Source organism: Nerophis ophidion, linkage group LG04 (genome assembly GCF_033978795.1).
Source record: "Nerophis ophidion isolate RoL-2023_Sa linkage group LG04, RoL_Noph_v1.0, whole genome shotgun sequence".
In the NCBI taxonomy this organism is placed as follows: Eukaryota; Metazoa; Chordata; class Actinopteri; order Syngnathiformes; family Syngnathidae; genus Nerophis; species Nerophis ophidion.
In genome coordinates, this window is record NC_084614.1 from 76,786,720 (window position 1) to 76,814,273 (window position 27,554).

At 41.3% G+C, this 27,554-nt stretch overlaps 1 protein-coding gene and 1 long non-coding RNA gene across 3 annotated transcripts; both read right to left on the reverse strand.

Moving 5' to 3' along the window:
- Window positions 1–64: 64 nt before the first annotated feature.
- On the reverse strand, window positions 65–27,554 carry LOC133551931 (class I histocompatibility antigen, F10 alpha chain-like). Of its 2 annotated transcripts, none has more exons than XM_061899142.1 (8): window positions 27,364–27,554; window positions 3,575–3,841; window positions 3,140–3,418; window positions 1,366–1,674; window positions 1,093–1,200; window positions 856–873; window positions 470–522; window positions 65–358 (listed from the first exon to the last, which is right to left on the reverse strand). In XM_061899142.1, the coding sequence occupies exons 1-7, from the start codon at window positions 27,380–27,382 to the stop codon at window positions 470–472; spliced, it is 1,053 nt and encodes a 350-aa protein (XP_061755126.1). In that variant the 5' UTR covers window positions 27,383–27,554; the 3' UTR covers window positions 65–358. The 2 variants fall into 2 exon arrangements, with proteins under 2 accessions (XP_061755126.1, XP_061755125.1); XM_061899141.1 differs by lacking the exon at window positions 3,575–3,841 and adding an exon at window positions 26,415–26,681.
- LOC133551960 (uncharacterized) lies at window positions 5,389–9,568 on the reverse strand. Its single transcript, XR_009806592.1, has 4 exons — window positions 9,186–9,568; window positions 8,993–9,097; window positions 8,275–8,367; window positions 5,389–5,778 (listed from the first exon to the last, which is right to left on the reverse strand). It is a non-coding gene; the product is annotated as an uncharacterized LOC133551960 (long non-coding RNA).

Here is a 27,554-nt window from a genome sequence, read left to right on the forward strand (position 1 = left end):
CCTACTTCTACCATTTTTATGACTGAGACTCTTCCTGGTCCCCATGAAAGCAGTGCGAGGCGAGTGGAGAAAAAACGGATTTATTGACAGAGATGTGACACAATGTGATATTGATCATAAGCAGCGGCCATTGAAAGAAAAGAAGAAATCCTCGTCATGACGTCAAGGCCATGAAACGTGCGATTTTACAGCCACCAACGTTTGATCTTGAAAGTCTTTTAACGGCCAAAGAAGAATACATGGAATAGCGTGAGGAGCAGTCGGACGAAGAACAAAGCACATCTCCATCTCATCTCCGAGTGTGATGACGTCCCTCAGCGATGGAGACATCTCCCTGTGTTCCAGTGCACAAAGCATCCTGGAGGAAGAAGACCACTCAGCACATTCCCGACAGAAGCAGGTGAATCCAAGTTGAACATCATCTTCACACAAGAACATTTGGAGGTGCAGACAGTCCATGTGAGCTTACTCAGCCTTCAGCCGCCTGCACGTTCTCGTCGAGCTCCACGCCGCCGTGGCGAGCTGCGGGACAAACGCAAACGGTGAAGGAAGAACATCCAGAAGGTGTCTCGTCACTCACATCAGATCTTTGAGGTGTGACTTGGAAACATGACGAGTCAGCACACTTGATGTCTCATTTGGCTGATCCTCATCATGAGGACTCCTGTCAAAAGTGAGATATGCCAGACTTTGTATTGCGTGTGCTCACAGGAGGGACTTTTATTGTGAAGGAGTCAGCTCCAGTTGGGCTTTTCCGGCTAAACTTGTAACAAAGGTCCACATCAGACCTCCATGTGAGTGACGCTTCACCACGGCTTTGTTTCTTGCGGCTCAAAGAAAAGATGTTTTACTTACCAGCTGGATCGTACTGGGCTGAAATGAAAGAGAAACAAGGTGAAGTGGACTTTTCCCCTCACGTCACGCCGTGTTTCTACGTGAGAGTGTGCGCTCTGTCTCTGTGGATCTTTGAGTGTTTGGCTGGAAGGCAACTAAAAGATGGCCGCACCTTTGCAGCCCGGATGAAAGCATCAACTCACGGCCTGGACCGAGTGCACCGAGAAGAAGAAGACAGAGGACATTGGCGTCCCTCACCTTGTCTGTTTCTGTGACGCCTGACCATGACCATGATGATGATGATGATGATGATGGCCGCCACAGCGAGGACCGCCGCCGTGGCAGCGAGGGCGACGCTCAAGTTGTCTGTGGAGAGCAAAAAAGCACAAGTGGAGTGACAAAGCATGAAGAGGAAACCTTCATGACTACTTTGCATGCAGACGTCAAGCGTTGTCATGGTGACATGGATCAATAATGGTGACAGGTGGACTTGTGATGGGAAACATCTCCAACTAAATGTGTCTTTCTCACCTTCATGGCTTGCGTTGCTCAGGATGCTTCTTCTCTCCAGCTTGGTGACCAAGTCCTCCTTGACGCCTGACAGCTGAAACACACATTCGTACTTGCCCTCCACGTCGGCCGTCACCTCCACTTTCAGCGCCACCGACATCTGGAAGGTTCCGTCGTGGTTGGGGAGTATCTCTCCGTGCTCCACGTCCTCGAAGATCTGCTCGCCGTCTTTCCTCCAAAACAGGTCGGCACCGTCGGGGTAGAAACCTGTCGCCATGCAGCTGACCGGAGAGGACGGCGTCTTCTGGAGCAGGAACACCTCTGGAAGCTCTGCACAGGAAGTGATGTCACGTGTGAACACAGGACAACGTGGGGAGAAGGTGGGGATGGGAGGTAAAGATGGAGGTAAAGATGGAGAAAAGGTGTGGATTAAAGTAAAGATGGAGAGAATGTAATAACGGAGGTAAAGATGGAGAAAAAGTGAGAACAAAGGTAAATATGGAGAGAACGTGTGGATGGAGGTAAAGATGGAGAAAAGAGGTAAAGATGGATTGAAGGTGTGGATGGAGGTAAAGATGGAGAAAAGAGGTAAAGATGGAGTGAAGGTGTCGATGGAGGTAAGGATGGAGAGAAGATGAGAACAGAAGTAAAGATGGAGAGAAGGTTTAGAGGGAGGTAAAGATGGAGAGAAGATGAGGATGAAAGTAAAGATGGAGAGAAGATGAGGATGAAAGTAAAGATGGAGAGAACAGAGGTAAGATGGAGAGAATGGAGGTAGAGATGGAGGGAAAAGGAGAGAACGGAGGTAAATATGGAGATGAGGTGTGGATGGAGGTAAAGATGGAGAGAAGGAGAGAATGAGGTAAAGATGGAGAGAATGAGATAAAGATGGAGAGAAGGTGTAGATGGACGTAAAGATGGAAAGTAAGAGTGGACAGTGGTAAAGATGGAGAGAACGTGAGGATGGAGGTAAAGATGGAGGGAAAAGGAGAGAACGGAGGTAAATATGGAGAGAAGGTGTGGATGGACGTAAAGATGGAAAGTAAGAGTGGACAGTGGTAAAGATGGAGAGAACGTGAGGATGGCGGTAAGGATGGAGAGAAGGTGAGAATGAGGTAAAGATGGAGAGAATGAGGTAAAGATGGAGAGAAGGAGATAAAGATGGAGAGAAAGTGTAGATGGAGAGAAAGAGTGGACAGAGGTAAAGATGGAGGGAAGGTGTAGATGGAGGTAAAGATGGAGAGAAAGTGAGGATGGAGGTAAATATGGAGAGAAGGTGAGGATGGAGGTAAAGATGGAGAGAAGGAGAGAATGAGGTGAAGATGGAGAGAAGGTTAGATTGGAGGTAAAGATGGAGAGAAGGTGAGGATGGAGGTAAAGATGGAGAGAAGGAGAGAATGAGGTGAAGATGGAGAGAAGGTTAGATTGGAGGTAAAGATGGAGAGAAGGTGAGGATGGAGGTAAAGATGGAGAGAAGGAGAGAATGAGGTGAAGATGGAGAGAAGGTTATATTGGAGGTAAAGATGGAGAGAGTGAGAACAGAGAAAGTGTAGATGGAAGTGGATGGAGAGGTGTGGATGGAGGTAAAGATGGAGAAGAAGGGAAAATGGAGGTAAAGATGGAGAGAAGGTGAGAACGAAGGTAAAGATGGAGAGAAGGTTAGAATGGAGGTCAAGATGGAGAGAAGGTGAGAGAAAGAGAGAAGAGTATAAAGAGACAGGGTGTAATGTCAGTAATGTTCCTATAGGGGGAGTGCTAACAAGTTAAAAGGTGAAAGTACATGTTGTGTTTCTACCTGTTCTCATTAGGACCTCCTTCCCATTGTTCACATACTTCTTCAAGTAAGAAGGACATATCTCAGTGTAGTAAAACTTCTGGTGGTCTAGTAGATGTTTGTCCTGGTCCCAATTGAGTTTGTCGGGGAAAGCTTGTTGTTTTGCTGCAGTAAATGTCCATGTCTTCATGTCCAACGATATGAAATCTTCTCCATCATAACCTTGCTGACGCCAACCTTTAACTTCATCAGTCTCATCATTCCATTCACATCCAGACATCCACTGGAGAATGTGAACACCTGAGACACACACACACACACACACACACACAGTATTAGTGTAGGTTATTATGGGATGGACAGAGACAAGTATCAGTGCAGTAATGTGTGTTTACTACAGTATAAAAAGAGTACATCAAATACATTTAAGTAGTAGAAAGTTCAACATAAACAAACCTCCAGTTTGGTTGAAACGCTTCTTAAGAACTTCAAGGCTGTGTTTGCCCCCCAACTCATTACCAACACCGATCTCTGTTTGTCTCTGCCAGTATTTTGGATCCTCTGCTGTGATTTTGTTCATCCAGTCCTGTTTGGCTTCTGCTTTCCTGCTGTTGCTGTCATAGTGAGAAATCTGAACTCCATCAACATAACCAACAGCCACAAACTCTGGGAAGTTTGGAACTTGAGAGGACGCAGTGTGGAAATACTGCAGCGTGTGAATCACTGAAAGAAGAAAACAACAACAGGATGACTTTTTATTATTTTGTTTCATGTTCAACAATCTTGCACTGTGAATATTTTAGCTCCTTCCGTCTTCAGTCGGGTCTTAAAGTGAACATCAAACACTGCTAGATATCACAGTCAAGACTCACATGTTCTATGACAAATACAACACATTAATAATATTACTAACATCTGTTGACGGTTTGAACATTTTGAAAATAAACATATATTTTCTACAATGGAGGCTGAATAAAAAGTACAACAGAGTTGAACACAACCTGCTCTGCCCATTTGATGTCGACTCTTACTGACATCTTGTGGCGGGGTGATGTTACTACACTTGATTAGTTTCTGACACTTCCGTGTTTGAAGATTTGTGTTCGTTCTTACAAGCCTTGGAAAAAATAAGTCTTTGAACAAGTAAACCTAAAGTCAAAATAAATAAAGAGCCTAAACGGATTTATCTGCTTCTGTAACCTTCTTGGAACATTTAAAATTTTTACTAAGAAAAAGGGAAAACAATAAAATATGTTTAAAAAGAACCAGGATTGAGTAATAAAGGTCTTAAATAATACAACAATTATCTAATTAATAAGTAACAGAAACTCTCAGAAGTCAAATAAGTGAAAGCACGGACAAGATTTATGAGTAAAATATTAATAAACTTATAAAAAGGACTTACCAGGCGTCACGCTGTGCATTTGCACGACCAGAAGAAAGAATAAAAACAAGTTCATGATGTCAGCGCGAAACAAAAAGATGTTTGCCACTTTTAATCCCGCAGAGAAAGACAAAAGTGACGAACACTCGCTTGACTCGCAAACAGGAAAAATGAACCAGGAACTGTCGAGGCTCTTTTTATAATACTCCACCTGAGCCAATGAGGAGTCAGCATTCTGTGACGTCACAGTGAGGAGAGAAAACGAAACGCTATTCTGCACAGAAAAGTGGCAGCAGTCAACTGACAAGAAGTCTTCTACTGGACTCACTAGAGAGCGCCCCTTGTGGTCACGTCAGGTAAATGCTTGTGTGGCTTTTCTGGGAAATCACGTGACTTGACAACAAAAAGGTGTGTCAAGTTGGCCGCCAAACTTGGAAAGAAAAGAAAGAAAGAGGAATGAAGGTGAGATTGAGAGTTAAAAGTAATGACAGGGCTGGAACATCCGATCAGTGATCGTATTGTAGTCCTCTCAAGAAAGCATCAATACAAATAATGATTGATAGACATAAAGTCGCTACACCGCAGGACATCCTCACTTCTTTTTATTTCACGTCTTAACTTTCACCTCCGTTATGTCTCCCAAGCGTGAGGCGTCCCTGCTGGGGTAACGGGACACGCATCTGCCTCGCATGGGTTCGATTCCCGGCCAGGGTTGCATCAGGAAGTTTCATCCTGAGTAAAAAAGTCAGCAGAAAGCCTTCATGAGATGGACTCGCTGTGGCCAAAGTGCTGAACGTGGGGGAAAAGTGTGAGGCAGACGCTTCTGCTGGCAGAATATCAAAGAAAGTGAAAGTAAAAGTAGACACGGTAAAGCCAAACATTAAACTCGATGGTGATTATTTTTACTTTACCACAAGATGTCAAAGATCCGATGATGAACTTCATCAACAAGTGTTCACCTCCCATGCAAACAACTTGATTTTCAGCTGCTGTATCTTTGTGTTCAGTTTGTGACCATCCAAGTTCATTAGGATCTTCTGGAAAAACTCGAATGTGTACTTGAGGTTGTCTGGAAACCTTAGATCGAGAGCATAATTGAGACCAAACATCATTATAATCCCCATGATGACAATGTCCACGTTGCTCAGGACTTTGATGCCTTCGATAACAACTCCAACATCCTCTGGCTCCCTATCGCCATCTCCACGGATTATGTACTGTATATCCCCATGACTGTGAGGGCAATGTCCCTTTCTGCATCCTCAGTGGCGGAGGCCTGAACAACACAAAAACAGAACACTTGTGTTAGGTAAAATGCTGAACACCACTAGCAGAAAATGAATTAGCTTTTTTTTATTTATTTATTTTTTTTTTTTTAAAGTCCTCATTGCTTGTCAAATCAATCATTTATGCATCATGAGTTAAAACGTGATTGGAAAATTAACCATATATATATATATATATATATATATATATATAATATGTTTGAAATTGGTTCGTAAATAGGTTCAGCAAGCAGTCCTCAATCAATCAATCAATGTTTACTTATATAGCCCTAAATCACTAGTGTCTCAAAGGGCTGCACAAACCACTACGACATCCTCGGTAGGCCCACATAAGGGCAAGGAAAACTCACACCCAGTGGGACGTCTGTGACAATAATGACTATGAGAACCTTGGAGAGGAGGAAAGCAATGGATGTCGAGCGGGTCTAACATGATACTGTGAAAGTTCAATCCACAATGGATCCAACACAGTCGCGAGAGTCCAGTCCAAAGCGGATCCAACACAGCAGCGAGAGTCCCGTTCACAGCGGAGCCAGCAGGAAACCATCCCAAGCGGAGGCGGATCAGCAGCGCAGAGATGTCCCCAGCCGATACACAGGCAAGCAGTACATGGCCACCGGATCGGACTGGACCCCCTCCACAGGGGAGAGTGGGACAGAGAAGAAAAAGAAAAGAAACAGCAGATCAACTGGTCTAAAAAGGGAGTCTATTTAAAGGCTACAGTATACAAATGAGTTTTAAGGTGAGACTTAAATGCTTCTACTGAGGTGGCATCTCGAACTGTTACCGGGAGGGCATTCCAGAGTACTGGAGCCCGAAATGAAAACGCTCTATAGCCCGCAGACTTTTTTTGGGCTTTGGGAATCACTAATAAGCCGGAGTCCTTTGAACGCAGATTTCTTGCCGGGACATATGGTACAATACAATCGGCAAGATAGGCTGGAGCTAGACCGTGTAGTATTTTATACGTAAGTAGTAAAACCTTAAAGTCACATCTTAAGTGCACAGGAAGCCAGTGCAGGTGAGCCAGTACAGGCGTAATGTGATCAAACTTTCTTGTTCTTGTCAAAAGTCTAGCAGCCGCATTTTGTACCAACTGTAATCTTTTAATGCTAGACATGGGGAGACCCGAAAATAATACGTTACAGTAATCGAGGCGAGACGTAACAAACGCATGGATAATGATCTCAGCGTCTTTAGTGGACAGAATGGAGCGAATTTTAGCGATATTAAGGGGATGAAAGAAGGCCGTTTTAGTAACGCTTTTAATGTGTGCCTCAAAGGAGAGAGTTGGGTCGAAGATAATACCCAGATTCTTTACCGTGTCGCCTTGTTTAATTGTTTGGTTGTCAAATGTTAGAGTTGTATTATTAAATAGAGGTCGGTGTCTAGCAGGACCGATGATCAGCATTTCCGTTTTTTTGGCGTTGAGTTGCAAAAAGTTTGCGGACATCCATTGTTTAATTTCATTAAGACACGCCTCCAGCTGACTACAATCCGGCGTGTTGGTCAGCTTTAGGGGCATGTAGAGTTGGGTGTCATCAGCATAACAGTGAAAGCTCATGAACATAATGCAATTGCTGCAACGTGATCATTTAGGCCAGTGGTTCTCAAATGGGGTTCACGCACCCCTGGGGGTACTTAAGGTATGCCAAGGGGTACGTGAGATTTTAAAAAAATATTCTAAAAATAGCAACAATGCAAAAATCATTTATAAATATATGTATTGAATAATACTTTAATGAAATATGAATGTAAGTACATAAACTGTGAAAAGACCTGCAACAATGCAATATTCCGCGTTGACAGCTAGATTTTTTCATAAATATTGATGTTAAATATTTCTTTTTTTTGTAAAGAAATGCTTAGAATGAAGTTGATGAATCCAGAGGGATCTCTATTAGAGGGCACTTTAAGTTGATGATTACTTTTATGTGTAGAAATCTTTATTTATAATTGAGTCACTTGTTTATTTTTCAACAAGTTTTTAGTTATTTTCATATCTTTTTTCCAAATAGTTCAAGAAAGACCACTACAAATGAGCAATATTTTGCACTGTTATACAATTTAATAAATCAGAAACTGATGACATAGTGCTGTATTTCACTGCTTTATCTCTTTTTTTCAACCAAAAATGTTTTGCTCTGATTAAGGGGTACTTGAATTAAAAAAATGTTCACAGGGGGTACATCACTGAAAAAAGGTTGAGAACCCTATAGAAATGGACCTGTGAGACAGAAATAGCTGTTTTACTCCACAGGGCCTCTGCCCGTTTGCCACTACTAGCTTAGGAGACTCTGACTCTGTCTTTTCTTGCACCTACCAGTGATTCCAAACAAAAACAAAAATTGAAAGAGCCCCATTGTTTACAAAATGCCAGTTATTCAAAAAGTTGTAGTGTGTTGAGCTCAAAGAACCACAATATATGTAACTAAAAATGGGTAACATCATTTCATGCTACTGTGTAACACAAACTATTAACTTACTAGATATTCCTTGAAGAAAGTGTCTGGGTCTTCATTGAGACGGATAACAAGGCTTCTCAGGATGCTCTCCCTCCTGATGTCAGTGTCGTCACACTAAAGCAGGGGTGAAAAATCAACAAAGAATTTAGCCAAATATTGGTGCAACAGTGGCACAGGGAGAGGGGCAAGTTGACGACAGTGTGTAAAGAAAACTAGATAAACCAATACATCTTTTATATTTATAATTATATATATATCTCTTGATTGGATTATCCAGAGAATAGTGCTCGATACCGTGGTAGAGCGCAATATGTAGGTGTGGGAAAAAATCACAAGACTACTTCATCTCTACAGATCTGTTTCATGAGGGGTTCCCTCAATCATCAGGAGAATTTTTTTTTTTTTTTTTCTCCTGATGATTGAAATCTCCTGATGATTGAGGGAACCCCTCATGAAACAGATCTGTAGAGATGAAGTAGTCTTGTGATTTTTTCCCACACCTACATATACATATACATATATATATATATATACATATATATATACATATATATATATATATATATATATATATATATATATATATATATATACATATATATATATATATATACATATATATATATATATATATATATATATATATATATATATATATATATATACATATATATATATATATATATATATATATATATATATATATATATATGTATATATATATATATATATACTCCACCTTTGCTTTTGAGGATCTGCATCAGCTTGAGTGAAATGTGGTCCAGATGTTTATAAACTTTGACTGCAGTGGCTTTGCAGTGATTTGCAAGAACTCCTCATTAATCTGAAAAATATTAAATAAAATGTATTTGGAAAAATGTGCCATTTTCTTACAGTTAAATATCAATACATAAAAATACAAGTTAACTTACTAGATAGTACTTTATTGATAGATAGTACTTCACTCTGCTGAAACCGGGCGGGTCACCAGTTTTGATTTCCTCTATCATGGGCCTCTGTTCAACGACCTCTCGTCTTCTGTGGGAGAAGTTTTATACCCGTTTTGCTTTTATCAGCACTTCATTGTCACACTTTTTTATTTCTGACAACAAAGCCATTCTCTCACTGTGGTGTATTAATGTGCATGCTGACTCAGCGTAGTTTGTCCTGACTGACTTGCCGTAGTTGAGTTGTGTCTACTTAGCATGCTCACCAAGTGCTGTACATGAGTGTTGATGATCCCTCTCTAGAGTGTATGCTACTGCTACTCCCAGTCAGATATAAAAGTTACTGAACGTGTGTGCTACCTCGTTATTTGAATACATAAAAACGTCTTAACTTTCACCTCCGTTATGTCTCCCAAGCGTGAGGCGTCCCTGCTGGGGTAACGGGACACGCATCTGCCTCGCATGGGTTCGATTCCCGGCCAGGGTTGCATCAGGAAGTTTCATCCTGAGTAAAAAAGTCAGCAGAAAGCCTTCATGAGATGGACTCGCTGTGGCCAAAGTGCTGAACGTGGGGGAAAAGTGTGAGGCAGACGCTTCTGCTGGCAGAATATCAAAGAAAGTGAAAGTAAAAGTAGACACGGTAAAGCCAAACATTGAACTCGATGGTGATCATTTTTATTTTTATTTTTATTTTGTCGTACCTGTCAAAGGTGAACACACTTATCCACGTAGGTGAGTAGTAACGAGTTACATTTACTTAGATAAGAAACACAACTTTTACTTTGCTATATAACATATTCAATATATGTATAAAAATATACATTTAGGCCTCCACTCAGGCTTCATCCCAGGGACCCCAAAGGATTTTGGTCCAAAAAATATTTCAAATGTGTCATTATTTTGTATTATTATTATTCCAGGTTTAAATCTGTAGATCAACATTAGGTCTATCTGTCAATATAACCTTTTCAAAGATTTAAGTTGTATGCCCTTTTTGTCAAAGAAAACCCTGTTTTGTTATGGGAAAAAAAAACACAAAATATGCAATAGTTTCCCCCAATAGAATTTTAAAGTGGAATATTTGAGATTATATAATAATTGGAGCCTTAAAAAATTTCAACAAATAAAAATATTGATTTTAATTTATTTTATTTTATTTTTTTAGCAATGACACACACAAAAAAATCCTACTGAAATTATTGGGGATCCAAAAGTGTCCTACTCATTAGAAATAAAAAAATATATTTTTTCTTACTGTTTACTTTAAACACAATCGTCTTCATATCAACTTCAGATCCATCCGTCAATTATATATGTATATATATATATATATATATATATATATATATACACACACACAGAGATACATTTTTCATGATTTGGGCTCAGAGATAGCAAAGTATCTATAAGAGTTTCCGGAGGACGATTTGGGAAGTGTGGGAACTGCTTCTTTACGAAGTCCCTCACCTGAAAAAAAGGAAAAAGGTGGGAGTTTGGCAAATCGTATTTGGGAGAGAGTTCAGCGAAGGATGAGAACACTCCGTCTGTATAGAGGTCTTCCACAGTGGTGATACCGTGATCGTGCCAGGTCATAAATGCGGGGTCGGTACGGGAAGGTTTAAATAACTGTTTTTTAAGTAGTGGGGTCAATATAGATGGGCCTTGAAAACCCAAATGTTTCCTTAGCTGGTTCCATATTTTCATGGAGATCGATACAATGGTGTTTGCGCCTTCAAGTTTAAATGGAAAAGGGAGTGGTGAGCATAAGCAAGAACGTCATGAAAAGTGTGGGATTGCCGTTTCAAGGGATACCCAGGCCGGGAGGGTCTGAGAGCCTCCGTCCATCCAGTATAGGAGTTTCTGTACATTAGCCGCCCAATAGTACTGTCTGAAATTGGGGAGTGCAAGCCCTCCCTCAGATTTGGGAGATTGTAGGACCGACTTGCGGATTCGGGCCGATCCGTCCCCCCATATAAATTTGCATATTGATTTGTCTAATTTATCGAAGAATGATTTAGTGATAAATACGGGGATATGTTGGAAAAGGTAAAGGAATTCAGGCAGAGAGATCATCTTGATCAGATTGATCCGGTCAGCGAGAGATAATAGTAAAACAGACCAGCGGGCAAAGTCCTTCTCCATTTTTTCCATTAGAGGTCAAAAATGTCAGACATAGCCGGAGTAATACGGATTCCCAAGTAATGGATCCCGTCATGTGCCCATTTGAATGCAGCTAAAGATCGTGGTAACTGTTTAGCTAAGGAATTGATCGGAAACAGTTCACTTTTTTGGTAATTAAGTTTGTAGCCAGAGTGTGTGCCAAACCGCTCCAAAATGTTAAAGATTACTGGGAGTGAGCTAGCAGGATCTGAGATGTATAGGAGCAAGTCGTCCGCATAAAGCGACACTTTGTGCAACGTGTCCGACCGGGTGATAGAGGAGACCCATTTTTGAAGCTTTCCAGGTGGAATTATTTCCCATTCTTGCTTGTTGAACAGCTTAAGTTGTTCAACAGTCCAGGGTCTCGGTTGTGGTCTTTTAGGCTTCATAATGTGCCACACATTTTCAATGGGAGACAGGTCTGGACTACAGGCAGAACAGTACAGTACCCTCACTCTTTTACTACGAAGCCACGCTGTTGTAACATGTGGCTTGGCATTGTCTTGCTGAAATAAGCAGGGGCGTCCATGATAACGTTGCTTGGATGGCAACATATGTTGCTCCAAAACCTGTATGTACCTTTCAGCATTAATGGTGCCTTCATAGATGTGTAAGTTACCCATGGCTTGGGCACTAGTACACCTCCACACCATCACAGATGCTGGCTTTTGAACTTTGCCCTAGAACAATCCGCATGGTTCTTTTCCTCTTAGATCTGGAGGACACAACGGCCACAGTTTCCAAAAAACAATTTGAAATGTGGACTCGTCAAACCTCACAACTCTTTTACACTTTGCATCAGTCCATCTTGGATGAGCTCGGGTTTAGCGACGCTGGCTGAATTTCTGGGTGTTGTTGATAACTGGCTTTCGCTTTGAATAGTACAGTTTTAACTTGTACTTACAGATGTAGCAACCAACTGTAGTTACTGACAGTGGTTTTCTGAAGTGTTCCTGAGCCCATGTGGTGATAACCTTTACACACTGATGCCACTTTTTGATTCAGTACCGCCTGAGGGATCGAAGGTCAAGGGGATTCAATGTTGGTTTTCAGCTTTGCTGCTTACGTGCAGGGATTTACCCAGATTCTCTGAACCTTTTGATTATATTATGGACCGTGGATGGTGAAATCCCTAAATTCCTTGCAATAGCTAGTTGAGAGTTGTTGTTTTTAAACATTTGTTCATGAAGTGGTGACCCTCGCCCCATCCTTGTTTGTGAATGAACAAACATTTCATGGAAGCTGCTTTTATACCCAATCATGACACCCACCTGTTCCCAATTAGCCTGTTCACTTGTGGGATGTTTCAAATAAGTGTTTGATGAGCATTCCTCAACTTTCTCAGTCTTTTTTGCCACTTGTGCCATTTTTTCAAACATGTTGCAGCTAATACTTAGAAAAAATAAAGTTTTCCAGTTTGAGCGTTTAGTATCTTGTCTTTGCAGTCTATTCAATTGAATATGTGTTGAAAAAGATTTGCAAATCACTGTTTTCAGTTTTTATTTACCATTTACACAACGTGCCAACTTCATTGGTCTCGGGTTTTGTATATTGAAAAAAAGAACATTATTTAAAAAAATAATAAAGGCCACAAAAACGCATCGATCAAATTGGTTGTAATTAGCCCCTTAAGTCCTTTAGCAGCTATAAAATGATGTTGCTGAAAAGACGATATCTGTAAAATGTGTGTCTGTGGAGCACAAGCACTGATCCTGCAGCCGTGTGTGGAACTGTCAGTGTGCCCAGTTACTAAATAAAAACTAAATAGTGCTGGCACGACAGCGGTGAGTGTTGATAAATCATATTGGGCGTGATAAATAATTATATTCGCATTTTCTCCCAGTATTGTGGGAGTTTTAATGATCAGCATATATTTTGCATGTTAATGAAGACAGAGACCCAAAATGTATTGCACGCCTTATTCTGCTCACTTAAGAGACACAATCCACTTTGCACAGGTTTAGTAGATCAGCTCTGCGTGTGCTATCGGGTTTGCACGTGTTTTAGTACACGCAAACCTTTAATAAATCAGGCCCTATGAGTCCAACTCCATCCTGGAGACGAGGATTGCACTTTGTCAGGCCTCTACCTTCACACCTGTGCAACTTGGGTGTGCCACCTGAAGACTAAGCTCAAAATAACCACAAGAAGGTGCCAATCTCTCAGGAGGGGAAGTAAATATATAAAAGTGAACTCAACTCAATAAAGTATCCTTGATCCACATTTTTCCCACCATCACTACATTTATCTTAACTTGATGGCCTAATTCTTAAACTGAATGTTCACCTTTAGTAGGACTTCACACACAATAGTCAATATTTACACCACTGAAAAGTACAATCCACTTATGAGCAAAACAAAAACATTCTTCTCAAACTAGTTTATCAACAAGTCAGCTGCGTCATGCCTCAAAGTTTCCGCCTCCTCCACTTATTCACACACAGAGAAACTTAACAGCACTGCCTACACTCTAGACCAGGGGTCTCAAACTCAATTTACCAGGGGGCCACTGGATGCAGAGTCTGAGTGAGGCTGGGCCGCAAGAAAAGATTTTTCAAATTTTCTTTTATTTTTTTTTGCATACTCCTCAGCATGTCTAGTTGTATAATGACGTTTCAAATTGTATCCCTTGTGCAACTTTCTGGGTGCAAATAAGACACGTCGGGGTGCCCCTGTGCTCAACAAAGAAATATCGCATCTCCCACTTTTCCTGGAATTGTCTTTGCTCATCACTAACCCTTCTCTTCACTGCAGGCTTTGAAAAAGACATGTTTGGGGTTGTGGAATATATTTGTATTTAGCCCACGCACGGAGAATAATGTTGTTTCCGCAATGTGCGTCGCTCCGCTTTTCCTCCCTACAGCAACACGGCGGTCGGCGGATAATAGCCGGGAAAGTACCGGGATAGCGAGCGCTAAAAAGTGACGGCTCCCGGAGTGTTTATATGTAGTGTTCATCGTGTGAGGCAATGCAAACTAAACAAGAAAAAAAAAAGCAAATAACGGTTTGAATCGGTCCAGGTTATCGGGGACTGTTATTACTGACGGACAGGTGTCGCGGTTTGACTGCAGCCAGGCACGTAAGTGAACCCCCGTCTCCATGGCAACGTCTCTGTCGCTTTCACTCATTTGCAGCTTTTCCACCAACGCAGGGGAGGCAACCCAGAACGTTGAAAGAGCCATTTCGGACCCGAATAACACAACGCTGTCAAGCGCCGTTCATATAAAACTTGCGGGCCGCACTAACATTAAAGGCCTACTGAAATGAGATATTCTTATTTAAACGGGGATAGCAGGTCCATTCTATGTGTCATACTTGATCATTTCCAGATATTGCCATATTTTTGCTGAAAGGATTTAGTAGAGAACATCGACGATAAAGTTAGCAACTTTTGGTGCTGATAAAAAAAGCCTTGCCTGTACCGGAAGTAGCAGACGATGTGCGCGTGACATCACGGGTTGTGGAGCTCCTCACATCTGAACATTGTTTACAATCATGGCCACCAGCAGCGAGAGCGATTCGGACCGAGAAAGTGGCGATTTCCCCATTAATTTGAGCGAGGATGAAAGATTTGTGGATGAGGAAAGTGAGAGTGAAGGACTAGAAGAAAAAAAAGACTACAGTGGGAGCGATTCAGATATTATTGGACAAATTTACTAGGATAATTCAGGAAATTTCCTTATCTGGTTATTGTGTTACTAGTGTTAAAGTGTGATTACATGGTCGTAACTGTACAACCTGAAGGTCGGCCCCGCACCTTTCTTCAGCACCAGTTGACGGGTGGTGGCGACGCCCATCTCTGCCCTTCGCAAGGGACCCTCTTCGAAACACGATCTTTCAAAGTGATCGCTGCATAATACACTGTACTTTGTGTTTGTGGTCCAATCCAGCCATGTTCGCTTGACCGCTCTGTTCCATAGTAAAGCTTCAACGTCATCCTTCGGGAATGTAAACAATGAAACACCGGCAGTGTTTGTGTTGCTAAAGGCGGCCGCAATACACCGCTTCCCACCTAAAGCTTTCTTCTTTGACGTCTCCATTATTCATTGAACAAATAGCAAAAGATTCAGCAACACAGGTGTCCAGAATACTGTGGAATTATGCGATTAAAACAGACGACTTATAGCTGGGAACGGTGCTGGAACAAAATGTCCTCTACAATGCGTGACGTCACACACACACGTCATCATACCGCGACGTTTCAGCAGGATACTTTGGCGCGAAATTTAAAATTGCAATTTAGTAAACTGGCATGTGTTGCAATGTTAATATTTCATCATTGATATATAAACTATCAGACTGCGTGGTCGCTAGTAGTGGCTTTCAGTAGGCCTTTCAATCAATCAATCACCAATCAATGTTTATTTATATAGCCCTAAATCACAAGTGCCTCAAAAGGGCCGCACAAACCACAACGACATCCTCGGTAGGGCCCACATAAGGGCAAGGAAAAACTCACCCCAGTGGGACGTCGACCATGATGACTATGAGAAACCTTGGAGAGGACCACATATGTGGGCAACACAGGCACTGAGCAAAAGTCTCTTGCTCTCTGTCCCTCAGGACAGAACGGAAGGCTCCGAATGGAATTAGTTCAGTGAGTTTCAGTTTCGTCTGCAATGCATTCCATGCCATAGGGGCAGCAATGCCAAAAGCTCTTTTGCCAAATTCAGTCCGTACATGGGGAACAGTTAAAACATACAAATTGTTAGAACGTAACGCATAAGAGCTGTTTTTTCTTTGTCACAAAGTAGACAAGTATGGAGGTATTAAACCTAAAAGACCTTTATAAATGATGGCCAGCCAATGTGTGTATCTGTGTGCACTCAATGAAGATAAGTCTGACTTCATATACAGTTGACAGTGGTGGGTGAGACTACGACAGCCAGGAACAAATCTTAGTGCTGAGTGAAAAACAGTGTCCAAGGACTGGAGGCATTTAGATGAAGCACTAAAATAAAGCAGGTCTCCATAATCATTTACGGGCAAGATAGTCGCTGTCACCAATTTCTTTCTGACTTTAAGAGAGAAGCCGTTTTTATTTCTAAAAAGGAAACCGAGCTTTACCCTGAGCTTAGAGACCAAGTTGTTAATACGGGCTTTAAATGAAAGCTCCTGATCAAGAGTAAAACCCAAGTACTTGTAATTTAAGACCTGCTCTATAGGGTTTCCATTTGATGTTACAATATTTGGAATATTTTCCAGTAGCACCTTTGAATGAGAGAAACCATTACTTTGCTTTTATCTGTATTTAAAACCAATTTAGGATCAAATAAGCGAGCCTGGATGACATCAAAAGCAGCTTGTAAAAACTCAAAAGCCTGAGTGCTGGAGGTTGAACAGCAATAAATAATGGTGTCGTCTGCATAAAAATGGTACATTGCATTTGACAGATTATTGCAAAGATTATTCAAGTAGATAGAAAATAAAATGGGCCCCAGCACTGAGCCTTGTGGAACTCCTTTGGTAATGTCCAATAATGAAGAGGTTGTCCCAGCCACCTGTACACGTTGTGTTCTGCTGGAAAGATAGTCTGTGAACCAAGCAGCTGCATTTTTAGATAATCCAACGTGATGGAGAGCTTCAATGAGCAGACTGTGGTCTACTGTGTCAAATGCTTTTGACAAATCAATAAAAAGTATTTTTTGCCGTCCACAGCCTCGATTAAATCATTGAGGACCTTAAGAGCAGCTGTAATAGTGCTATGCTGTATTCTAAAACCCGATTGAAATGGGGATTAAATATTGTTTGATTCTAAAAAATTCATTTAGCTGGTTACTGATGATTTTCTCAAACAATTTTGCTAAAATGCATAATTTAGAAATTGGTCTGTAATTATTTATATTTGTGGGTTCACCCCCTTTTAGCAGGGGAAGAACAAAGGCTGATTTCCAGATTTTTGGAATGCTTTTACTTGTTAGACTGAGGTTAAAAATATGCGAGAGAGGCTCAGCAATAAAATCAGCAGCCAATTTTAAGAAAAAGGGTTCAATTTGGTCCGGTCCTGCTGCTTTAGTTGTGTCCAGGCTCTTTAGTGCATTGTATACCTCAGATACTGATACAGGTGTGAAGTCACAAGTGCAGGTGCTGCGTCTAATTACAGCCTGTGGTGTATTTGGGATATTAACATTAGTTAAACCAACATTTGACGATTGAGGATTCAACGACTCAAAGAAAAATCCGGCAGAAACTAAATACTCATTAAAACAATTTGATATAGTTGTCTTATCAGACAAAGTACCAGATTGAGTAATCAAAGGACATGGAAAGTCATTTGTTTTCACATGATTTAAAGAAGCTTTTATGGTTTGCCAAACATTTTTGGGGTCATTTATATGTTTTTTGCATTCATGCAGGTAAAAATCAGACTTGGCTCTCTTAACAAGCGAAGTACATTTATTTCTAAGCTGGCGAAAGCTAAGCCAGTCAACCTCTGTCTTTGTTTTTCGAGCCCTGGCCCAAGCAACATCTCTCTCTTTGAGAAGGTTTCCAATTGCAGCGGTAAACCAGGGATTATTACGACCAGGGGCGTCACTAGACCTAATACTGTACTGCGGCACACCTGGGGCACAAATAATCCATGTGAGCGTGCAAAGCGCGCAAGCAAAACTATTTTTAGCCCTTGTTTATCATAAAAAATACATAAATAGTGCTTTAAACTATGAAATCATATCAGATGATGTTGTATGGATCTTTGATGAACCACCTGAAATTAACTCATGCATTTGACCTACTTGTGCACTTTTTTTACTCCAGACTTCTAAACTGCTACTGGTAAAAGCAAAAAGGAAGAGCAATGAATCTTTTTGAAATATTTATTGCAGTAATCATCTGCAAATTTAACATCGACAAAAGTAAAACAAAAAATAAAGCACCCCTACATCTCTGGGTTCTTTTATATTATTTAATTTCCATTTATGGCAATGTGGCTAATCCTATTTCAGATACACACAACTATAAAATATACACAAAACAATAAAGCCACAGTAGTAGAATAAATGAACAACTGTTGTGTGTCTGTTCAGGGAATCATTTTCTGAGAAGTAAACTGTAACGTCTCCTTTTCATTTTTGCAAAGTGGTCAATCACTCTGGACAGACATGGAAATATTACAGTAACTGTTATACAGTTGACCAGTGGTTCCCAACTGCTGGGTCGCGACATAAAAGTGGATTGTGTGTCATTTTCAGTCAGATGTGTGCATGAAAAAAAAAAAAAGTTTAGGGAGAAAAAATCAAATTGTGGCAACAAAACCAGATATTTTTAGCCATTTTTCTAGTGACTATTAGTGAGTATTTTAGCAAAAGGCAAACCGACTAACAAGTTGGAGGAGGACTCAGGACAGACATGGAAATATATTTGAAAAAAATCTAAATGGGGCAACAAAATCCGATATTTTCAGCCATCTTTCTGAAAACAAATACAGAAATGTTACTATTTTTTCTGGAAACAAAACCAGATGCTTTAGCTGTAGCCATTTTTCTGGTGACAAAACAAGATTATTTTAGTCAAAGTCACAGCGATTAACAAGACAAGTCTACTGTGCTATTTTTCTGTGAAATAAGCTTGAATGATTTAAAAATTTGGCTGATAACTTGATATGGAAAAATGTTTTTCTTCCTGAAGATAAACCATTTGAGAAGCACTCAACTCACACATGCTGACTCCAAATCATCATTGATGCAGAAGCAGCAGACAATAACCAACATGATGTTTCATGTTGATTGGAAATTGCCCCGACAGCTCGTACAGCAAATGAATATGTTTGTCTTGATACAAGGAATAACGTTAGCTAACTTAGCATCAACTCAAGACAATGATGTTGCCTAGCTAGCTAGGACTTCACTTACATCTCTCATTCCTTGCTGCTTCTTCCCTGCTGCGGGCCAATAACTTTCTTAAATCCATCTAGGAGTTACAGTTTGAGTCAAATAAAAATCAAAATAATGTAATTAACAAATTGTTGTTGGCTAACGTCACCTACCTCACACAGTGATTCGAATCCCCCCCCCTCTCTCTCTCTCTCTCTCAACCGAAGTCTCGATCCACACGTGAATAAATTACCATATTAAGTAGCCATGTGCTCACTGTTTCGTGGAGTGAATACAGTAGCAATCAACTACCATACTAAGTAGTATGTGCGCTGTTGTCTATGTTATGTAGACTTAAAACTCTGAAGCGTTTTTTTTTATTGGTGAAATTTTTACTGGGGCACTGCAGATCAACAGTGGGGCACGTGCCCCAGTGAAATATATTTTGACCTTTAACTCTAAATTTTCGAAAGGGAGCATGTTTATTGACTATACGTTGAAATTCGTTATAAAAGTATTTCAACGCTATCTCAATATCATCAATTAAAGCAACTCTGTTCCACTCAAAGGCAGCTAAGTCGTTTATAAAAGCTGGGAGGCAAAAAATGTTAATATCTCTTTTGCATGTAATAATGGGTTTTGATTTTGGTAGCTTGCAGTTTCCTACAGCTGCAATTGTACAATGATCACTCAAGTCATTGACAAACACCCCAGTACCAGTGTACTTATGGGGAGCGTTGGTTAGAACTAGATCAAGTAAAGATGATTTTGAGGGGTTTTTAGTATTGGGTCGAGGTGGGGAAGTGAATAATTGAGTTAAATTTAGTGTGTTGCATACAGCTTTAAGGTTATCAGAAGAGGAAGTCAACCAGTCAAAATTTAAATCACCAACCAAGAGAAGTTCACTAGTCCACTCATAAAGGATTCAAGAGAGGCAAGGGCTTCAGTGGAGGCATAGGGAGGTCTATAACACCCTACAATTGCGAGAGTTTGGCCATGCGAGAATTCAAGCTGCAGGGCAAGGAGTTCAAATGGTTTAGTGATTGACAGTGATGATAATAAAGTAACATTAAATCTGTTTTTTATATACATAGCCACCCCTCCACCTTTTCGAGGACGATCGCATCGGAAGACATTGTATCCATTTATAGCAATGTCCTTGTCAGAGACTGCTTTACTTAGCCAGGTTTCTGATAAAATAAATATATCTGCATTGGTCCAATAATCAAAGTTCAGATGTCCAAGCTACAAGAGTTGGAAGACCAAGCTAAGGCTAGCAGAGGCCCAGCTTTAGTCAGTCTGAGGCTAAGATGGATCCAGGCCGTGGAAGACGGAAGGCCAAGATGAAGCCAGTCGACTCAGACTGTAGGTAGTGGAAGGCCAAGCTGAGACTAGTATAGATCCAGACTGTGGCAGATGGAAGGCCAAAATTTCAGCTAGCAAAACATCCCCCGGCTTCTGCAGGTCAGAGGCCTCCAGATTTCCAAATCCAACAAAAGCAGTCAGAAATACCACTTTTTGGAAGTAAGCCTTCATTCATCAATTGTTACGCTTAAAACTAGTGCAATTTACTTAAATCGGCTAAAAAAAGAGACTAAAACACATAGAAATTCAGACCACTTTGACAAGCAGACAAACAAAAGACAGTCCTGTCGGCCATCTTGGATTGGACATTCAACATTAACCCAATTTGGAAATCGGTCTGTAGTTATTTATATTTGTGGATTCACCTACTTTTGACGGAGGAAGAAGAAAGGCGGGTTTGCTGATTTTTGGAACGATTTTGCTTGAAAGACTCAGGTTAAAAAGGCATGAAAAAGAAAAAGGCAATTAGAAATATTATACATTATGTCCCATATAAGCTCATACACGACACATTCTACAGATAGTGTATAAAAAAAACTAAATAGTGGAATAAAAGAGGTGAAAACATGTGAAATGGAACAAAGAAAAGTTGCATTGTTGAGTCTAATAAAGCTGCCATGCAGGTTGTTTTCTCTTTAAAGCTGTCATTGCTCAAAAATAATAATGAATCAAACTCAATGTTGTTACAAATTATTTAAACTAGTCATGGCTCCAATTACGTCACATACAAAATTTGACTTAAGAGTATTTTTATAGGATATTTTGTGTTTATCCTACAAAAAAAAGGGTGTTTGACTAATAGGGCAAAAAAAAAAAAACAGAAATGAAGAAGCTGTCACGTACTTGCATGGCTGCTCTAGTTGTGACCCCAAGATGCAGGAGACAGGAGGACGACGTGCGGGTGAGAGTCTTTTAATTCCCACAGGGAGCACAAGGAGGTGCAGCAGGGAAGTGCACAGAAGCATAAGCAGCATACAGAAAAACCAAAGTAACGTTTCACAAAACAATCCTTCAGCCCTGACTGGAGGGCGAGGCAGGCATAAATAGAAGCCAGTTGATTAAAGTAAAAGTACCAATGATTGTCACACACACACTAGGTGTGGTGAGATTTTCCTCTGCATTTGACCCATCACCCTCACCCCATGACCAGGTGTGGCCAGGCTGCCAATCAGCGACAGGTGAGGAGGGAAAAGGGCTCAGGGAGACAAACAGGAAGTGGGACCAAAATAAGAGCGCTGACTAGGAGATAAACACAAACGCAAACAGACCGCGTGACACCTGACGTGACAGGTCGTCACAGAAACGAGGGATGGATCTGAAGTTTATCGAGGGACTTAAGTGTTGAAAGTAAAAATAAATGTTTGACTTATTTTTATGAGTGGGGCCCGTTTGGATCCTAATAATTTCAGTGGGACAAGTTTTAATTGTCATTGCTCAAAAAAAATTATGAATTAAAATCGATGATGTTATGAATTATTGACATATTTAAGATTGCAATTACGTTGAGTGAAAATTATTATTTTGTGCTTTTGCCATAACAAAACAAGGTTTTGACAAAAATGGCGTAAAACATGAAAAAAAAAAAGACTGATAAGGACGGATAAACCTGAAATTGATTTAGTGATTTAAGTGTTGAATGAAAAAATACAAACATAAATAAAAATGACCTACTTCTACCATTTTTATGACTGAGACTCTTCCTGGTCCCCAAGAAAGCAGTGCGAGGCGAGTGGAGGAAAAACGGATTTATTGACAGAGATGTGACACAATGTGATATTGATCATAAGCAGCGGCCATTGAAAGAAAAGAAGAAATCCTCGTCATGACGTCAAGGCCATGAAACGTGCGATTTTACAGCCACCAACGTTTGATCTTGAAAGTCTTTTAACGGCCAAAGAAGAATACATGGAATAGCGTGAGGAGCAGTCGGACGAAGAACAAAGCACATCTCCATCTCATCTCCGAGTGTGATGACGTCCCTCAGCGATGGAGACATCTCCCTGTGTTCCAGTGCACAAAGCATCCTGGAGGAAGAAGACCACTCAGCACATTCCCGACAGAAGCAGGTGAATCCAAGTTGAACATCATCTTCACACAAGAACATTTGGAGGTGCAGACAGTCCATGTGAGCTTACTCAGCCTTCAGCCGCCTGCACGTTCTCGTCGAGCTCCACGCCGCCGTGGCGAGCTGCGGGACAAACGCAAACGGTGAAGGAAGAACATCCAGAAGGTGCCTCGTCACTCACATCAGATCTTTGAGGTGTGACTTGGAAACATGACGAGTCAGCACACTTGATGTCTCATTTGGCTGATCCTCATCATGAGGACTCCTGTCAAAAGTGAGATATGCCAGACTTTGTATTGCGTGTGCTCACAGGAGGGACTTTTATTGTGAAGGAGTCAGCTCCAGTTGGGCTTTTCCGGCTAAACTTGTAACAAAGGTCCACATCAGACCTCCATGTGAGTGACGCTTCACCACGGCTTTGTTTCTTGCGGCTCAAAGAAAAGATGTTTTACTTACCAGCTGGATCGTACTGGGCTGAAATGAAAGAGAAACAAGGTGAAGTGGACTTTTCCCCTCACGTCACGCCGTGTTTCTACGTGAGAGTGTGCGCTCTGTCTCTGTGGATCTTTGAGTGTTTGGCTGGAAGGCAACTAAAAGATGGCCGCACCTTTGCAGCCCGGATGAAAGCATCAACTCACGGCCTGGACCGAGTGCACCGAGAAGAAGAAGACAGAGGACATTGGCGTCCCTCACCTTGTCTGTTTCTGTGACGCCTGACCATGACCATGATGATGATGATGATGGCCGCCACAGCGAGGACCGCCGCCGTGGCAGCGAGGGCGACGCTCAAGTTGTCTGTGGAGAGCAAAAAAGCACAAGTGGAGTGACAAAGCATGAAGAGGAAACCTTCATGACTACTTTGCATGCAGACGTCAAGCGTTGTCATGGTGACATGGATCAATAATGGTGACAGGTGGACTTGTGATGGGAAACATCTCCAACTAAATGTGTCTTTCTCACCTTCATGGCTTGCGTTGCTCAGGATGCTTCTTCTCTCCAGCTTGGTGACCAAGTCCTCCTTGACGCCTGACAGCTGAAACACACATTCGTACTTGCCCTCCACGTCGGCCGTCACCTCCACTTTCAGCGCCACCGACATCTGGAAGGTTCCGTCGTGGTTGGGGAGTATCTCTCCGTGCTCCACGTCCTCGAAGATCTGCTCGCCGTCTTTCCTCCAAAACAGGTCGGCACCGTCGGGGTAGAAACCTGTCGCCATGCAGCTGACCGGAGAGGACGGCGTCTTCTGGAGCAGGAACACCTCTGGAAGCTCTGCACAGGAAGTGATGTCACGTGTGAACACAGGACAACGTGGGGAGAAGGTGTGGATGGGGAGAAGGTGTGGATGGAGGTAAAGATGGAAAGAAGGTGTGGATGGAGAGAAGGTGTGGACAGAGGTAAAGATGGAGAGAAGGTGTGGTTGGAAAGAAGGTGTGGATGGAGGTAAAGATGGAGAGAATGTGGGGATGGAGGTAAAGATCGAGAGAAGGTGTGGATGGAAAGAAGGTGTGGATGGAGGCAAAGATGGACAGAAATTGTAGATTAAAGTAAAGATGGAGATAAGGTAATAACGGAGGTAAATATGGAGAGAATGTGTGGACGGAGGTTGAAATGGAGAGAAGGTGTGGATGGAGGCAAAGATGGAGTGAAGGTGTGATTGGAGGTAAAGATGGAGAGAAGGTGTGATTGGAGGTAAAGATGGAGAGAAGGTGTGGATGGAGAGAAGGTGTGGATGGAGGTAAAGATGGAGAAGGTGTGATTGGAGGTAAAGATGGGCAGAAAGTGTAGATTAAAATAAATATGGAAGAAAAGGTAATAATGGAGGTAAAGCTGGAGAGAAGGTGAGAACGGAGGTAAAGATGGAGAGAAGGTGTGAACAGAGGTAAAGATGGAGGGAGAGAGTGGATGGAGGTAAAGATGGAGAGAAGGTGAGAACGGAGGTAAAGCTGGAGAGAAGGTGAGGACGGAGGTAAAGATGGAGAGAAGGTGTGAACAGAGGTAAAGATGGAGGGAGAGAGTGGATGGAGGTAAAGATGGAGAGAAGGGGAGAATGGAAGTAAAGATGGAGAGAAGGTGAGAATGAGGTAAAGATGGAGAGAAGGTAATAACGGAGGTATATATGGAGAGAACTTGTGGACGGAGGTTAAAATGGAGTGAGAGAGTGGATGGAGGTAAAGATGGAGAGAAGGCGAGAACAGAGGTAAAGATGGAGAGAAGGCGAGAACAGAGGTAAAGATGGAGAGAAGGCGAGAACAGAGGTAAAGATGGAGAGAACGTGTGGATGGAGGTAAAGATGGAGAGAAAGGGAGAACGCAGGTAAAGATGAAGAGAAAGGGAGAACGCAGGTAAAGATGAAGAGAAGGTGAGAATGGAGGTAAAGTTGGATAGAAGGAGAGAATGATATAAAGATGGAGAGAAGGAGAGAATGATGTAAAGATGGAGAGAACGGCGGTACAAATAGAGAGAAGGGGAGAATGGAGATATAGATGGAGAGAAGGGGAGAAAAGAGGTAAAGATGGAGAAAAGGTGAGAACAGAGGTAAAGATGGAGAGAAGGTTAGAGTGGAGGTAAAGATGGAGAGAACATGTGGATGGAGGTAAAGATGGAGAAAAGGTGAGGATGGAAGTAAAGATGGAAAGAAGAAGAGAATGAGATAAAGATGGAGAGAAGGTTAGAGTGGAGATAAAGATGGAGAGAAGGTGTAGATGGAGGAAAAGATGGAGAAAAGGTGTGGATGGAGGTAAAGATGGAGAGAACGTGTGGATGGAGGTAAAGATGGAGAGAAGGGAATAATGGAGGTAAAGGTGGAGAGAAAAGGAGAATGGAGGTAAAGATGGAGAGAAAGGGAGAACGGAGGTAAAGATGAAGAGAAGGTGAGAATGGAGGTAAAGTTGGATAGAAGGTGAGGATGGAGGGAAAGATGGAGGGATGGAGAGAATAAGGTAAAGATGGAGAGAAGGAGAGAATGGAGGTAAAGATCAAGAGAAGGATATAAAGATGGAGAGAATGGAGGTAGGGATGGAGAGAAGGTTGGAGTGGAGGTAAAGATGTAAAAAAGGTGATGATGGAGGTAAAGATGGAAAGAAGAAGAGAATGAGATAAAGATGGAGAGAAGGTTAGAGTGGAGATAAAGATGGAGGGAAGGTGTAGATGGAGGAAAAGATGGAGAGAAGGTGAGAACAAAGGTAAAGATGGAGAGAAGGTGAGAATGAAGGTAAAGATGGAGAGAAGGTGAGAGAAAGAGAGAAGAGTATAAAGAGACAGGGTGTAATGTCAGTAATGTTCCTATAGGGGGAGTGCTAACAAGTTAAAAGGTGAAAGTACATGTTGTGTTTCTACCTGTTCTCATTAGGACCTCCTTCCCATTGTTCACATGCTTCTTCAAGTAAGAAGGACAATCCTCAGTGAAGTAAAACTTCTTGTATTCTAGTAGATGTTTGTTCTGGTCCCACTTGAGTTTGCTGGGGAAAGCTTGTTGTTTTGCTGCAGTAAATGTCCATGTCTTCATGTCCAACGATATGAAATCTTCTCCATCATAACCTTGCTGTTCCCAACCTTTAACTTCATCAGTCTCATCATTCCATTCACATCCATACATCCTCTGGAGAATGTGAACACCTGAGACACACACACACACACACACACACACACACACACACACACACACACACACACACACACACACACACACAGTATTAGTGTAGGTTATTATGGGATGGACAGAGACAAGTATCAGTGCAGTAATGTGTGTTTACTACAGTATAAAAAGAGTACATCAAATACATTTAAGTAGTAGAAAGTTCAACATAAACAAACCTCCAGTTTGGTTGAAACGCTTCTTAAGAACTTCAAGGTTGTGTTTGCCAATCAACTCATTACCAACACTGATCTCTGTTTGTATCTGCCAGTATTTTGGATCCTCGGCTGTGATTTTGTTCATCCAGTCCTGTTTGGCTTCTGCTTTCCTGCTGTTGCTGTCATAGTGAACAATCTGAACTCCATCAACATAACCAACAGCCACATACTCTGGGAAGTTTGGAACTTGAGAGGACGCAGTGTAGAAATACTGCAGCGTGTGAATCACTGAAAGAAGAAAACAACAACAGGATGACTTTTTATTATTTTGTTTCATGTTCAACAATCTTGCACTGTGAATATTTTAGATCCTTCCGTCTTCAGTCGGGTCTTAAAGTGAACATCAAACACTGCTAGATATCACAGTCAAGACTTACATGTTCTATGACAAATACAACACATTAATAATATTACTAACATCTGTTGACGGTTTGAACATTTTGAAAATAAACATATATTTTCTACAATGGAGGCTGAATAAAAAGTACAACAGAGTTGAACACAACCTGTTCTGCCCATTTGATGTCGACTCTTGCTGACATCTTGTGGCGGGGTGATGTTACTACACTTGATTAGTTTCTGACACTTCCGTGTTTGAAGATTTGTGTTCGTTCTTACAAGCCTTGGAAAAAATAAGTCTTTGAACAAGAAAATCTAAAGTCAAAATAAATAATGAGCCTAAACGGATTTATCTGCTTCTGTAACCTTATTGGAACATTTTGGATTTTTACTAGGAAAAAGGGAAAACAATAAAATATGTTTAAAAAGAACCAGGATTAAGTAAAAAAGGGCTTGAATAATACAACAATAATTTAATTAGTAAGTAACATAAACTATCAGAAGTCAAATAAGTGAAGGCACAAAGAGGATTTATGAGTAAAATATTAATAAACTTATAAAAAGGACTTACCAGGCGTCACGCTGTGCATTTGCACGACCAGAAGAAAGAATCAAAATAAGTTCATGATGTCAGCGCGAAACAAAAAGATGTTTGCCACTTTTAATCCCGCAGAGAAAGACAAAAGTGACGAACACTCGCTTGACTCGCAAACAGGAAAAATGAACCAGGAACTGAACGTGGGGGTAAAGTGTGAGGCAGAC

Coding starts and splice junctions, on each gene's coding strand:
- LOC133551931 (XM_061899142.1), bottom strand. Junction 3,419..3,574: donor GCGTTTCAACCAAACTGGAG/GTTTGTTTATGT, acceptor TGTGTGTCTCAG/GTGTTCACATTCTCCAGTGG. Junction 1,201..1,365: donor GAGCAACGCAAGCCATGAAG/GTGAGAAAGACA, acceptor TGCTCTCCACAG/ACAACTTGAGCGTCGCCCTC.